Source organism: Chenopodium quinoa, unplaced genomic scaffold (genome assembly GCF_001683475.1).
Source record: "Chenopodium quinoa cultivar QQ74 unplaced genomic scaffold, ASM168347v1, whole genome shotgun sequence".
NCBI lineage: Eukaryota > Viridiplantae > Streptophyta > Magnoliopsida > Caryophyllales > Amaranthaceae > Chenopodium > Chenopodium quinoa.
The window spans coordinates 91,804-106,553 of NW_018744046.1; the positions used below are offsets into that span (position 1 = coordinate 91,804).

Here is a 14,750-nt window from a genome sequence, read left to right on the forward strand (position 1 = left end):
ACCAAATATTATTTTTTTAAGGTGAACTGAACAATTTTTCAAAAAAAATAAAAAAATAAGGCTGAACAGCAGGAGCACTAAATTTTAAGAGTATTTAGGATACTTTAGTAGATTAACAGATATAAAATAGGAGTATGTAGGTAATTATACAGAAATTAAAAATTAAAACAAACACTGAATTTGGTATTATATTTAAGTCAATTATATTATGGATGGTGCATGCATTTAATTATGGGATGGAGGGAGTATATTTTAATATTAGTATTATATTTTCTCCTCTCATTGTCCTCACTCAAAACCACTATTTCTTTTTATTATTATTATTTCTTTCTCTCGTATTCTTTTTTACTTTTCAATAAACTATTAACGTCACTATCTTTGTTTTGTAATTAATCAATACTCTAACTATCTACTTACCTCTTTTTTTATTTAAGTCAATTAAAACTCGTGGAGGAAGTAAATAATTTGAACCCTTAAAAATTGTTAACAGAGAAAGATCGATTATAATTGATCATGTAAAAATACACAATCTTTTGAACAATAAGCTAATAAGATGGTACATAATACTTGAATATTTGAAGTGATGCTTAATACAATCTAATTAACAAAAGTACTACATTATTGGTGAGTCGTCACTCGTCAGTAAAAACAATAAACATGAGTGGTGTACTGGTGTAGAAATGTAGATTGTGAATAATGTGACGACATATATTAAATATTAGTGCTGAGACCATTATACATGGTTAATATGATATTTTTCTGTAAATCCATTTCCAATATCTTCATTGTTGTTATTAGAGTATAAAACATATTATTAAGCCTTAACAATCGGCTTAAGATTTTGGTTGACATGATTTTTATAATATAAATTTTCTAAAAAAGCGGGTGTACGTTAATTTATTGTAAAACGAGTTAAAGTTATTAAAAGTACTTAAAGTTACCCTTTATATTGCAAAAGTTATTATAGTATGTAATCACGAATTTATAAGAAATTACACACTAAAATAAAATCAAACCAACGATAAATTAAAAGTTACTCTTTAAGTGGTAAAAGTTACCATACAGTACAATAGTTAAAGTTATATTCAAACTGACCGTTTTACGATAAAATTAATGTACACCCATTGTACACAAAACTTCCCTACAAAGGAGTTCGTACATAAAAATGTATGGTTTGCAATTATGCATTTATGTTATAATTAGTCAAATTGAGACTAAGACACATATTCTGTTTGATTAGTATCCAGGAAGTTGCAGCGAAACAATGTAAATAATCTTTCTGAAAGCGCACATCAAACATGCATTATGAGTTTATGATACGAAGTATACAATTTTTAATAAGTTTTGACTACTATTAAAATTGTGATGTAAAATGTCAAAATTTAAGTCGATTGATAAAACTTTTGTTGCCTCAAATCAATCTACTATCTCTATTCTATTTTTGACTGACCACTTTATTTCACGCCTTTCACCAAATAATGTTTTACACAATTTCACCCACTCATATTTTATTTTATCGACTTTTTTTTTTTACATAATCGGCATGTGTTATTATTCAATTAATTTATCCGATTATTTTAATACACTACTTAACATTATTGTTAGAGATATGAGAATCATATCGAAAAATATTGTGTGATATATTTTTCATATTGATATAATCATATATTTAACTTTATATGCTAAATTATATTATTTAGTGAATATATTTTCGAGATTTATAATTATGATTGTATATCTTTTAGGAATATTGTTTCCTATCTTAGTATCTTAAATTTGTATAAATAATTTACCTATTAATGAATAATAATCAAACCATTTTATTATCTCTTTCACCCAAATTTTACAATTATTGATCAAATCCTTGTAGACAAAGACTCAAGACTGATTAGAAAGCATTGACTATTCAAGGATATGAAATAATTGAGTTATTGATAGTCCTAGCTCGTTGAAAAGTAAGCTTAAACGTATACCATTTATTCATTTAATAATAACGTTTGATATCTAGATCATCTGGTGGCTAGTAAGAGTGATGTACACTACTCATTCGTAGTAAAAAATGAACCCAATTAGAGAAGTGACGTAACATTGACGAGTTTATTGGCGTGACGTAACATTGATGAGTTTATTGGCGTGACGTAATATTATTAGCATTAGTTTAGAACTTAATATTATAGTACTCTACTGTTGATCTGGAATAATAGTCTAAAATGAAAGTGTTGTGTGGAATATTTTATTGGAATACAAAAGGTATTTTACTTGCTATATGGGCTTTGTCAAAGCAAGTTCAAGTATACCTGGTAATCCTGATCCGTTAATCTAAATGATTCGATCCGTGACTCGAAAATGTAAATTCGAAATTGACCTGAATACGAATTTGATCCGCCCTGATTCATACTCGACCGAAGTAGAGGTGATCCGAACTTGATCCGATATTCAAATTAATTCAACCTGAATTAACCCAACCCGAAGTTGACCTGATACCCGAATTGACTCGATCCAAATTGATTGACCCAAACGGACCCGAAATCCGAAGTGACCCGAACTATACACTTATAGTTTTCTTAAACTACGTGTCCACCCCAACGTCCCAAGTATTTTGGAAAGGAGGGAGTACATTGATTTTTTTTTTTTCCTCACTATTTACTTTATCTAATTTTAATCTATGACCAATTAATCAATGATAGTGATTATACATACGAAACAATATAGTCGTCTTGAGTGTATAGTACTGTTGGAATTGTCTAATGAATATTTTATTGATATTTAATTGTTATACTTTATACTTATTGATAATAATATTATATTATTGATCAAATTTCTACATCGACTTAGATGAAGATTGACCCGACCTGAATTGGCTCGACCTGAATTTGACCCGACCCAAAATTGACCTGACCCGAACTTGACCTGACAAATGGACCCGAAGATTGACCCGAAGTGTTGACCCTATACCCGACCCGACCCGAATTACCATTGACCAGAAACCCAAATTGACCCGACCCGAATAGTGACTGACTCGACCCGAACGACCCGTTTACCAGGTCTAAGCTCTATTAGGGGGAAAGAAATAATAATTTATTATAAACTCAAACTGTTAAACTATCAAATCACATTTTGAAAAATCTGTTAAATTTCGAGACAATATGAAATGGGCTTAGGCAATCCGAACAAGGAGGATGAGAGTTTGGTCCACAAGTAAGACTTAGGAGCATTCATACTAAAATTAATTGACAATAGTAAGAGTAACTCCTCTTTCTCCAATATGGGACACTCACAAGTGAGATACAACAAGCTTCAACACTCACAGAAATTTCTAACATGGATGAAAAATGCATAGCGTTAAAAATTTCAAAACTGAAGGTAGTATCGGATCCTACTATTATTAATAGTCAAAACGAAAATATGAATAGTGTACAAATGCGCAAATGGGCTTGGGCCACATCGTAACCATCATAACAAGAGTTCACTGAATTGATAAATTCAAATGGTCTTGGAGTATTGGACACAACTTGTTTTATTTTATTGTTTCTTTAATATGGGATACGTTCCCAACATTTCCCCTTTTCCATACTTTTAATATCAGCAAATTAACCCAAATCAAATGTGTAATGCATTGGTTTTTTGTTGTAGGGAAGTATAAAGATAAATATTTTTTTATTATATTTTTCAATGATTGATTACAAGAATATACAAAGCTATATATAGAGTTACAAGTGTATAAAGATAAATAGTAAAGATAACAAATCCTATAATTAAGGAATAAGATAAATACATTGACTAAGCTAGCACAAGATAAGAGGAAACTGTTGAAGATTGTTGAGCAAATTAAGTGGCAGAGTATATCAAAACGGGATGTGGCAAGGACAGACCGATTTTGTTGACTAATGTAGTGAATGTAAGCTTGGGAAAAGGCTTGGTAAGAGCATCCGCTAGTTGATCATTGGTGGATATGTAAGCAACACGGAGTTTCCCGGCTTGTACATTTTCTCGCACAAAATGATAATCCAAAGCAAGGTGTTTCATACGAGAATGAAATACAGGATTTGCACTCACATATGTTGCTCCAGCATTATCACAATATATAACCGGGGTAGAAGACAAGGGGTGACGAAGCTCATGTAATAAATTCTGAACCCATAAGATTTCGATGGAGGCAGCAGCTACTGCTCTGTATTCGGCCTCGGTGGAGGACCGTGCTCTTGTTTTCTGTTTTCTTGAGGACCATGATATAGGGTTTCTACCAATGTACACCACATAAGCAGTCGTGGAGATAAAATCATCCGTATCCCTGGCCCAGTTAGCATCAGAATATGCATGGAGTGTCATAGGAGTGTTTTTATGAAGGGTAAGACCCATGGTAGACGTACCTTTGAGGTAACGCAAAAGTCTATGGAGAGACTGCATGTGGGGATCAGTAGGACATTGCATGTATTGAGCCAATTTATTGACGGAAAAAGCAACATCCGGGCGTGTTAAACTCAAATATTGGAGGCTGCCAATGAGTGCTCTGTATTGGGAAGGGTCCGATAGAGGGTTTCTGGTTTTGGTTAAGGGAGGATGGACCGCAAGAGGAGTAGAGGTGGGATTTGCATTGTCCATATTTTCCTTACAAAGTATATCATTTATGTAACGGGTTTGGCTTAAGAATAAACCATGAGGATGAGGCATGACTTCAAACCCTAAAAAGTACGAAAGGGTCCCAAGGCCTTGAGAGAGAACCTTGCAGATAGTTGAGTGATGAAAGAGTCTAGAAATATGGGCGTGTTGGAAGTGACGATTATATCATCAACATAGACAAGAAGATACACGGTGATGTTGTTTACAAAGAGAGTGAATATAGAAGGATCGGAGATGGTAATTGCGAAAACCAAGTTGAAGAAGATGGTGACGGAGTTCGGTGTACCAGGCTCGAGGAGCCTGTTTTAAACCGTATAACGCTTTGTTCAATTTGTAGACATGGGTGGGATATTGTGGGTTAACAAAACCAGGTGGTTGGATGGTGAAGACATCATTAGTTAGAGTGACTTGAAGAAAGGCATTGTTAATGTCTAATTGATGAAGGGGCCAGCCATGAGTAACAGCAAGAGATAAGACCAACTGGACTATGGTAGGTTTGATTACGGGGCTGGAGGTTTCCCCGTAGTCAATGCTAACTCGTTGGGTGAAACCACAAGCTACAAGACGTGCTTTATGTTGTGTGATAGCACCATCTTTATCTCGTTTAATGCGGAATACCCATTTGCAGCCTACTACGTTTTGGGAAGGAGAAGAGGGAACTAGAGACCATGTGTTGTTGGTTTGGAGAGCATGAATTTCATTTTCCATGGCTTTTCTCCACACCGAACTCTTTAGAGCTTGTGTAATATTTCTAGGAAGTAAGGATTCATGAGCTTCAATATTGAGATTGAGTTTGGTAATGGGTTTTCGAATTCCATGTTGAAGACAAGTAACAATTTGAGGAAAGGTAGGTGGGGGTTGCAAGACGGAGGATAAAGTAGGGGGTGGAGATGATGATTGCAGTGATGAAGAGGATGCAAGTGTTTGCGGTGATGCAGAAGGTGACGGTGATTGATGAGATGTAGAGGTTGATGGTGTTTGCGGTGGGTTAAGTGTAGGTGATGGGGAGTGGGCAGGCGAGGAGGACAAAGTGGGAGTAAGGGAGGAAGATGTGCGTATGAGTGATGGAATTGCTAGAGGAGCCCACTGATCAAGTAAGCTATCTGTAGTAATGCATGGTGATTGAGTTAATGCGGCATAAGGAAATATAGCTCATTGAATATTACGTGACGAGAGGTGTGAATTCACATGGTGGAGGGTTTAAGGCAATAATATGCGCTTTGGGAGGAAGAATAGCCAATAAAGACACATGGTTTGGACTTCTGATCGAGTTTATGGGATGTATATGGTTTAAGCCAAGGGTAACATAAGCACCCAAAGCTACGGAGCTTAGTGTAATTAGGCTTGTGACCAAATAGTTTAAAGTATATATGGTGAAACATTATTAAAGTTGGTGTGGGTAGCCGGTTTATTAAGTAGGCTGCTGTGGATGCGGCATGAGACCAAAATTCAAGGGGCATATTCGCATGAGAAAGAAGAGAAAGGAAGGTTTCAACTATATGCCTGTGGCGGCGTTCAGAGAAACCATTGTGTTCGGGTGTATGAGGGGGAGTAGTGAGGTGAGAAACACCATCAATGGTGAGAAACTGTTGCAAAGTAAGATATTCTCCACCATTATCCGAATAAAGTGATTTTAGAGGGAGTTGAAAAAATTTCTCTACAAGAGCTTTGTATCGAAGAAAAACAGACTTGGTGTCCGATTTTTGTTTTATGGCATATAGCCAACTGTATTTGGAATAGTGATCAACAAAAATAAGATAGTATTTATAATTATCATGAGAATAAACTGGTGATGTCCACAAATCATTGTAAACATATTCGAGAGGAGCAGTAGATTTAATAGAAGAGATAGAAAAGGGGAGCTTATGACTTTTATTGCAAGCACACGAATTACAATCTAAAGTGGAAATACTAGATATATTTAACTTATTTTCAGAAATAATATGATGAAAAACATTCCTAGACGGATGACCTAGACGATGGTGCCAATCAATGGAAGACGAAGATGTGCTTGCGTAGACCGATGGAGGAGAGGAAGAAAGCTCATATATGTCGCGGCTAGTTGTCCCTTGAAACAACACTTTTGCCTTTGAAAGATCCTTTAAGAAAGAAGAGTTAGATTGAAATAATATAAAGACACTGTTATCAAGAAAAGGTTAAGAAATAGAGATAATATTTTTGGTTATAGATGATACTATAAAACATTATTAAGGACTAGAGAAGAAAGAACAGAAGATCCAATATGAGAAATATGAAGACCCTTACCATCACCAACTATCAACTCTTCGGTGCCATCATAAGGAGCATGAAGAGATAGATTAGTAAGGTCATTGGTGACATGGTGGGATGCCCCACTATCCAATAACTAGCACTAGTAGAAAAATTGAAAAAGGCACCCCCTTTTTCCCACCGGTTCTTAAAAACCGGTGGGAAAAGATCTGGGCGGGATTCGGATATTTACTTTTCGCACCGGTTCCTTTGAAACCGGTGGCAAATGTATGTTTTGCTAAATGTGTTGTTTAAAAAAAAAAAAAACAAAAAAAAAGGGTAAATGGATATGCCACCGGTTCAACCCAAACCGGTGGGGAAAGTACGCAAATTAAAAAAAAAAAAAACCGTGAAATACTCTTCTTCTTCAATTCCTTCAGCACGAACAATTTCATTCCCCTGCTTCCCCTTCAATTAATCTTCTTCTCTCGTTCTCGCCTGCCCTCACCATCTTCTTCACGCATAGGTTGTCCTCCATTGAAGCACATTCCCTGGGCTTTCTCACCTCCATTGCCGCGCAACTCCTCTCTTTCTCTCCATATATAGCTATTTCCTCCATTGAAGCGCATACTGTCGAGCTTTGTGACCTCCATTGAAGCGCATTCCGAGCTTTCCAACTCCATTGTAGCAGCTTCGAGGTAAGAAATATTTCGTGGTCTTCCTAGTCTATTGAATAGCTTCGCAATCTAGGGTTAGTCGTTGATTTAGGGTTTTCTGTTCTTTGTGGTTTGCTTTGAGATTTTGGGTGGATTATGTTGTAACAGTTGGGTTGGGTTGAGGTCAAACCCTCTATTACTGTTAGTTATACTTCCTCTTTCAGGATTCATGATTGAAGTGGGTATTTCCTGACCTTTTCCATTGTTTCATAAATTACAAACATTGACTTCCTCAACTTACCACATTGATTCATTTTAATTGTTAATGCGGTAAGTTTAGGGTTCGAAATCTCAACTATTTTTGATGTTTGAATCCAATTTCCCTCTGAATTTTTGACCCTAATTTGATAATTGAATCAAACATCCCTTAAAATATGTTATTTTTCGAGCATAATTTGATAATTGAATCAAATAACCCTAAAAATATGTGCTTTTTCGAGTTTTAAGTTTTAAGTTATGAAGATTTCTCTGTTTTTGGTTGAACAGTAATGAAATTTTATCTGCTAGCGATGTTGTGTTATTGAATTGTCGGATTTATAGCTTTTCGTGTTTTGTTGAGATTTTTGGGTTTGTATTGCAGTTTATGGGTGAGATTATTACACTGCTAGATTTTTGTGTTCGGTTTAGTAAACTTTAATTTGGTGATGCTTAATTTAGTAATCAATCTGCTTTTTTGCTCTTTGTTATGCTTGAAATTGTTAGGACTTCCGTGTGTTTTTGTTTCAATTTTTAAGTTGATCATTAGATAGATGATATACTGATAGTTTTTTAAATCAAATGAAGCTGAATATGTGTTCCCTGACAACATGATTCTATCAGATTTCAGATTCATACAAGTACCGCAGATTTATGATGAGTATGTTTTAATGGGATCTGCTAACATTAACCAACGATCCTTAGCCGGTACTAAAGACACAGAAATTCCTATGGTTTGCTTGCATATCCTTACTGTGCTTTCTTTTCCTATAAAAGCTACTAGAAGTATGATGATCAGTCTTGTATTGGCAGTTTACACTATGTTTGAGCTTACAACTTATGTTTCATATGTCATTGTTGGTTTGACAGGAGTCACCCTTTTGGTTATGTTAGTCTGTGTTTAATTTTTTCTGTAATTGTGCATCATAAGTATAAGTTTGTCGAGACCCTTTTTTAGCGTTTCTAGAGTCTTATATTCAAAGCTGAAAATGTGATTGTTGGTATGATTTGAAAATAAATAATGTTATCAATGTAAATCTTGATCATCTTGCTCTGTAGCAAATTTTGTTGATGTGGCTGCTTTTAGTGCGGACGTTGTTTATCTACTTTTTTTTTTCTTGAATAGTGTAGGTTATTTTGAAATACAAATTTGGGTGCCAAGCTTTAGTGCTCTTTCAGGAAAATCATAATATCCACAATAGATTAACTTTTAGGTCTTGTTCATATTACTATCTTAAGGGTCCATTTGGTTTAACTTATTATAGCTTATTATGACTTATATTAGACAAACTAAGTTCAAACAAGTTTATTTTAAACAAAATAAGTTAGTGCTTCTACAGGGAAATAATATGAGTTCTGCCAAGATATTATAAGTTCAGGTAAGCTGACGATAAGTTCAGGATTTTCTGAAAAGTTAAAGATAAGCTTGTATATATTCAGATAAGTTATATTAATTTAATTTCTTACAAAGTAAGCTAGAACAAATTAGAGTCTTAGCTGTCAAATTATTGAATTTGTTGATAAGATGTCTAAAGATCTGTGCCTTGAAATAGTCACTGGACGAGCTATAAGCTAATTTATGATTTATCATAATTCAACTCTAAGTTTTAGTTAATACACAATCTTTGTTTCTCTGGTCATGATATTTGCCAAGCTCCTTTGTTAACTGAAGCAGTGAACTAAAGGATTCAATCTTAACTGCAATGCTCCAGTGTGTGATGAAAGACACATTAACTGAAGTTAGAAACACGTATGACATGATATACTTAATTATTGTTCCAAGTTTCTGCAACCTACAAGCTTTCACTTTGGAAGGACTATAACAATGACAAATAGTGCGATATATGAATTTTGTTTTGTTATTGTTTCTACTGTTTATTTAATTCAAATTTGTTAGATTTGACTTTGGGGGTACTTGGCTTATATATCTTAGTGACTTTTTTTTACCCATTTATTTTTAGTTATTAAAACCTTTGTGTTGTTTGTGGGTTGTGAGAAATGACTAATCATATGTTAATGAAAAACATGAAGAGATGGGACGATGTTTAAACTGATAACGATCACTGAATTTTTGCTGAGAAAGCTAGCCATATATTCTATTGAATGAAAGCAGAATGGGAGATTGTGAATCCAATTGTCAAATTAAAGGATAATACATTTTCTGATAATGCATAATGCATTTCAGTTCTATCAACTTAACCTTGTTTGTCTAAGGTAGTGCAATATCATTGTAGTCTACACCTTGTTTGATACGGTGTTAATCTATATAGTGTCCTTTTTGTCCTATTTTTCTATTAATGATATCTTTTACAAACTTTTATAGTATGTGATATTGTGAATGGCTGAAAGCTGATGTCTTACACTTTCGATGAACGGCAAATTTTCAGTTTCTCACAAAGAATGGCATATATGACTTTTGGAACTGGTTTGACGACATAACCTGGTAATTGTTGTTATAATTGGCTAACCAATATATATAAATTCATTGCCTGTTCCTTTTGGATAGATTTGTACGGGATGTTCTAAAATATTTAATGTGATTATCCCCCTTTCAGGTACCCGCTGGGTCGTGTGATTGGCAGGTACCATGTGGTGGTAAGTTTTCCATTTTTTAATCAAACTGATTTGTCCCAACTCTGGTCTGTATCTTATTGTGTGCTTCACTGGTTCATGTAATCTTTGTTTATATTCTACAATTTCTATTTCTAGTAATTTTTTTTTAGTTCTTGACCTGAGAGAAAAGGAATTAACATTGTTTTGTGTTGATAGGTTGCTGCATTCTGTGAACATCCCTTTGTCTGTGTGTATACTGCACCAGTATTTTCTGCTTTCGCATCATGGCCAACCTATTTTCTCACAAAGGTCAGTTCTTCTTTTTCATTATCCTTAACTAATATATATACTGTTGTGCCTCCTCCTTCTACCCTAATATAATTAAGTGAGAGGACCTTATTATTTATTTAACTGGTTAACATTGAATAATATGATCTTTCAGGGAGTGAAGGGCCCGGGTGCAGGGTTAACAGCTGCATTACTATTGGGCATGGTAAGCCTAGGATTTTTGTCTAATTTGTTTCATATGGCAATTATATCTACTTCATCTATTGTTTTTCATATTTTTGTACATTTTTTTCTGAACTAATTAGCATACTTGTATCACTCTTATGTGCATATTACTATGTTGTTCACCATTGATTTTGTTTAAGGAATTTGAATAGCTCCAACATACGGACTCTTTATATGCATAAAATTCGTAAAGCCACTGTCATTTCTTTATATTTTTGAAAGTTCATGTTTTTGTTCAATGTTCCTAATTTTGCTTAGTTAGTTTGGGAAACTTTCTTCAAATTCTATAAAAAGTGAACCCAGTATTGGTAAAACCAAATTTAGAATTGCTTAGGACAATGCAAAGAACTATGAATATGTAATGGCATAGGCCCCTCTTGATTTATACATTGAGAAACCATTTTGGTGAAAAAAAATATTTTTCTGTTATCGATTTGTAGTCAGCACTTATGAATTCTTTAAGTTTTTATGTTTTGAGAAAACTTCTTGAAACCATAGGTGTCTACAATCTTTTAGTCCTCAAAACTCAAAAGGTAGGTTTCAACATAAATTTGCTCCCAGGAATTAAAACTTTCAGAGATACCCTGTCTTTGTTAAGAGTTCATACAATTTACTTCTTTGAAATCAGGAATTCTAGCTCAGACTACTGGAAGAATTGGATACATTATTTTCATTTCTTGAGGGCAGAGTTTTAAGTAGGTAATGTGCAGAAATATAAAGAGGAAACCCTTGTTCATCTTATGTTTGATTTATTCAATTACTCGTAACTAAAAAACGAATTATAGTTTCTAGCCCATGTAGAAAACCCAGAACAGAAAGGTACAGGTTTAGCTCGAGGCTGCTTTGTCCTGTATGAAAAGCATATGATGAATTGGGCTAACTTGTGTGATATGTGTGTTCTGAGGACACCTTGCCCTTTCATTTGTGTACTCTGTTGTTGGCTGCTCATGTGTCAAAAATTACACCTTATTATGAAATAAAAAAGTCAAAGAATGATGAGGAAAAGTATTGTTATAATTAATTCTCAGTTGAACTGAATAACTTGTGCAGTGTTATATTTTTTCCATTGATTATTATTATGTGAGATGCTTTTAGAGTTATAGACTCTCGACTTCTCGAGTCCCAATCCATAGACTCTCGACTTTTCACTGGATATACATGTTTTTGTAATGGCGTGCATTATTTAATATCTTTCATATGCATCATGCAGACTAATAGGCTGTAACACTCAACAGTAGGCAGCACCAACAACAAGGAGCAAAATGCACCAGCCAGAATTGCAAAACAGGCAGCATATAGCTATTGGAAACTTTTTATTTTTTTTAGTTTTTTAAAGTGTAATATTACAAGTTATTGAGGCAAATATATGTGTTTTATGTATATTATGATTATATATAAGTATTTGGTACAATTTTAGTGAAAAAAATGCAAAAAAATTTTTTTTTTTTTTTTAATTTTTTGGGGCACTTTTGCCACCAGGTCAGTGTGAAAACCGGTGGGAAATGTTATAGTTTTGCCACCGGTTCACTTGAAAACCGGTGGGAAAAGTCCTCCAGTTATAAGATAAATCACATGTTTTTGCCACCGGTTCACTCCAAAACTGGTGGGAAAAGTGATTTTTGCCACCGGTGGGAAATCTTTGGGGATTTAGCACCCCCCAAATCAAGAACGGTTCAAAACCGGTGGGGAATGTGTGGTTTGAACCGGTGGGGATTGGGGTTTTTCGCCTAGTGTAGGGAGTAGAAGGAGAAGAAGGCAAGGTGAGTTGAGCATGGTTTGCTTGCGGGTGAGAGGAAGGTCGAGGGGTGGGAGTGAAGGTGGAGCGTGAAGGAGGAGGAGGGGGGTGGCTAACGGAAAGTGGCGTGTGAAGAGAGGGCAGCGAGCCACAACATGGCCTTGCTCTCGGCACCATTGACATTTTCCGAGGAATGGGCGAGGGTTTTTAGGGGGGTTTGAGGAGGGAGTAGGAAGAAGGCCCTGAGATGGGTTTTTTGGGTGATGGACGGTTTTGCGGTTTAGAGAAAGCAGCAAAGGCAGTTGAGGGTAGAGACGTGGCAGGGGTTGTTTGAGTTTGTGGGATCGAAAGCTCCTTGTTGATGAGCTTTTCGTGAAGCTCTTCGAAGGAGATTATTGTGTCTCTATCATTTATAGAGTCTACAATAGACTTGTAAGAGTCATCAAGACCAGCGAGGACACGGTCTATAAAGTCCTCGTGATCAATGGGTTTACCAAGAGCAGTGAGATGTTCTGCACACTCCTTAAGGGAGCGCATATAATCAGAGATGGATGAAGTGCCCTTAATGATACGATTAAATTTGTCACGAAGCTGTTTGATATGACCACGGGAAGGGAGTGCGTAGGTTTTATGTAGTTTCTCCCAAATTTGGGCAGAGGTTTTGGCTTGGGAGATGAGTGGTACAAGGTTGGGAAAGATAGAGCCAATTAATGAGCCAAAAAAAAAAACCGATCTTGGCGAGTCCAGGCTATGTGGTTTGGGTTAGGTTATTCAACATCATCGACAGTGATAGTGGGTGGAGGGCATGGTGTACTTCCATCAAAGAAGTGGAAAACGTCGTGACCTACGAGTAAGGCCTCAACTTGTAGTTTCCAAGAAAGATATTTTGTGGGAGTGAGCTTGAGAATATTTTGCATATTAACAACAATGAAAGGTTGCATGGGATTAGAGGGGTTGACCAATTGATAAGAGGTTGGGGATGAGGAGGCCATTGAAAGCAGCGGAAGGGTGTTACGGTTTCAAATTAAGGAATCTGATACCATATAATGATAAATATTTTTGTATTATATTTTTCACTGATTGATTACAAGAATATACAAAGCTATATATAGAGTTACAGGTGCATAAAGATAAATAGAAAAGATAACAAATCTTATAATTAAGGAATAAGATAAATACATTGACTAAGCTAGCACAAGATAAGAGGAAACTGTTGAAGATTGTTGGGCAAATTAAGCGTCAGAGTATATCATTCTGTAACAGGAAGAACCTTCAACATGGCCTAGATTATTGTAATTATAATTGTTATCATGCATGCTGCTGCCACTTGACAATGCTGTCATTGTTACCACTGAAAGGAATGGTGTCCTTCCAACAAGTGTATTATTCTGATAGAGGGTTCAGAATTATTACAGAGTTAATTCTTCAGTAAGGTCAAGTGATCGGGATGCCTAGGTGGAGGCCGCTTCCGATCAGTAATATCGAGGTACAATTGATATTACAGCTTAATCTTAACTGAACCCTTCGGGTCGAACCCAATCGAATCTCCGATCCGAGACGTCGAATTAATCCGAAAGGATTTAATGAGTCGACAGAGTTTTACGAATACAGACGTCGGAAATCGAGCCTAGGGCGTCGATACCGAGCGTCGTAAAATCACAAGCAACAAGTATGAGCGTAGCCGTAGCTAGGCTAGGCTAGCTCATAGCATGCCTAGGTGCACCATGTGTGTGCTAGGCGCACCATGGTGTGCTAGGCACCATCGCAGCCTAGGCGCACCCTAGCAGCCCATCGCAAGCTAGCATGGGTGCCTAGGGGCGCATGGCAGCCATCGCAGGCCACACAGGCACCCGGCAGCCCATAGCAGCTAGCAAGTATGCTAGCGTGGTGCCTGGGTACATGTGGCGCCTATTGCAGGCAATGGCAGCACCAGGCGCACCATAGCAAGCACTAGGTGCTGCGTGCGTGCGTGCCTGGTCTGGCAGCACCATCGCAAGCACCAAGTGCTAGCATGGTTGGCTGCCTGGAAATGGCGCGCCATGTGCGTGTGCTTGGGTGCTAGCCTTCGCATGGCAGCACCAAGCATCGCAGCACATGCGAGAGGCTGCGCGCCAGCATGATGCCAGGCATCGCACACCAGCCTCGCATCACAGGCGCATTGATGCGTGCTGAGCAGGCAGTGCGTGGTGCGTGGCGCATGGTTGGTGCGT

The 14,750-nt window shown here is 36.4% G+C and overlaps 1 protein-coding gene across 2 annotated transcripts; it reads left to right on the forward strand.

Moving 5' to 3' along the window:
• The first annotated feature begins 6,976 nt into the window (after positions 1 to 6,976).
• Positions 6,977 to 12,186, forward strand: LOC110690611 (dolichyl-diphosphooligosaccharide--protein glycosyltransferase subunit STT3A-like). 2 transcript variants are annotated; one of them, XM_021867463.1, is made up of 7 exons: positions 6,977 to 7,526; positions 8,364 to 8,473; positions 10,127 to 10,182; positions 10,295 to 10,334; positions 10,509 to 10,601; positions 10,735 to 10,785; positions 12,016 to 12,186. In XM_021867463.1, exons 2-7 carry the CDS (start codon positions 8,411 to 8,413, stop codon positions 12,028 to 12,030), a joined length of 318 nt encoding a protein of 105 aa, XP_021723155.1. In that variant the 5' UTR covers positions 6,977 to 7,526; positions 8,364 to 8,410; the 3' UTR covers positions 12,031 to 12,186. The 2 variants fall into 2 exon arrangements, 1 of the variants encoding a protein (XP_021723155.1); XR_002505120.1 differs by lacking the exon at positions 8,364 to 8,473 and having other exon boundaries at positions 6,984 to 7,526.
• The last annotated feature ends 2,564 nt before the right edge of the window (positions 12,187 to 14,750 follow it).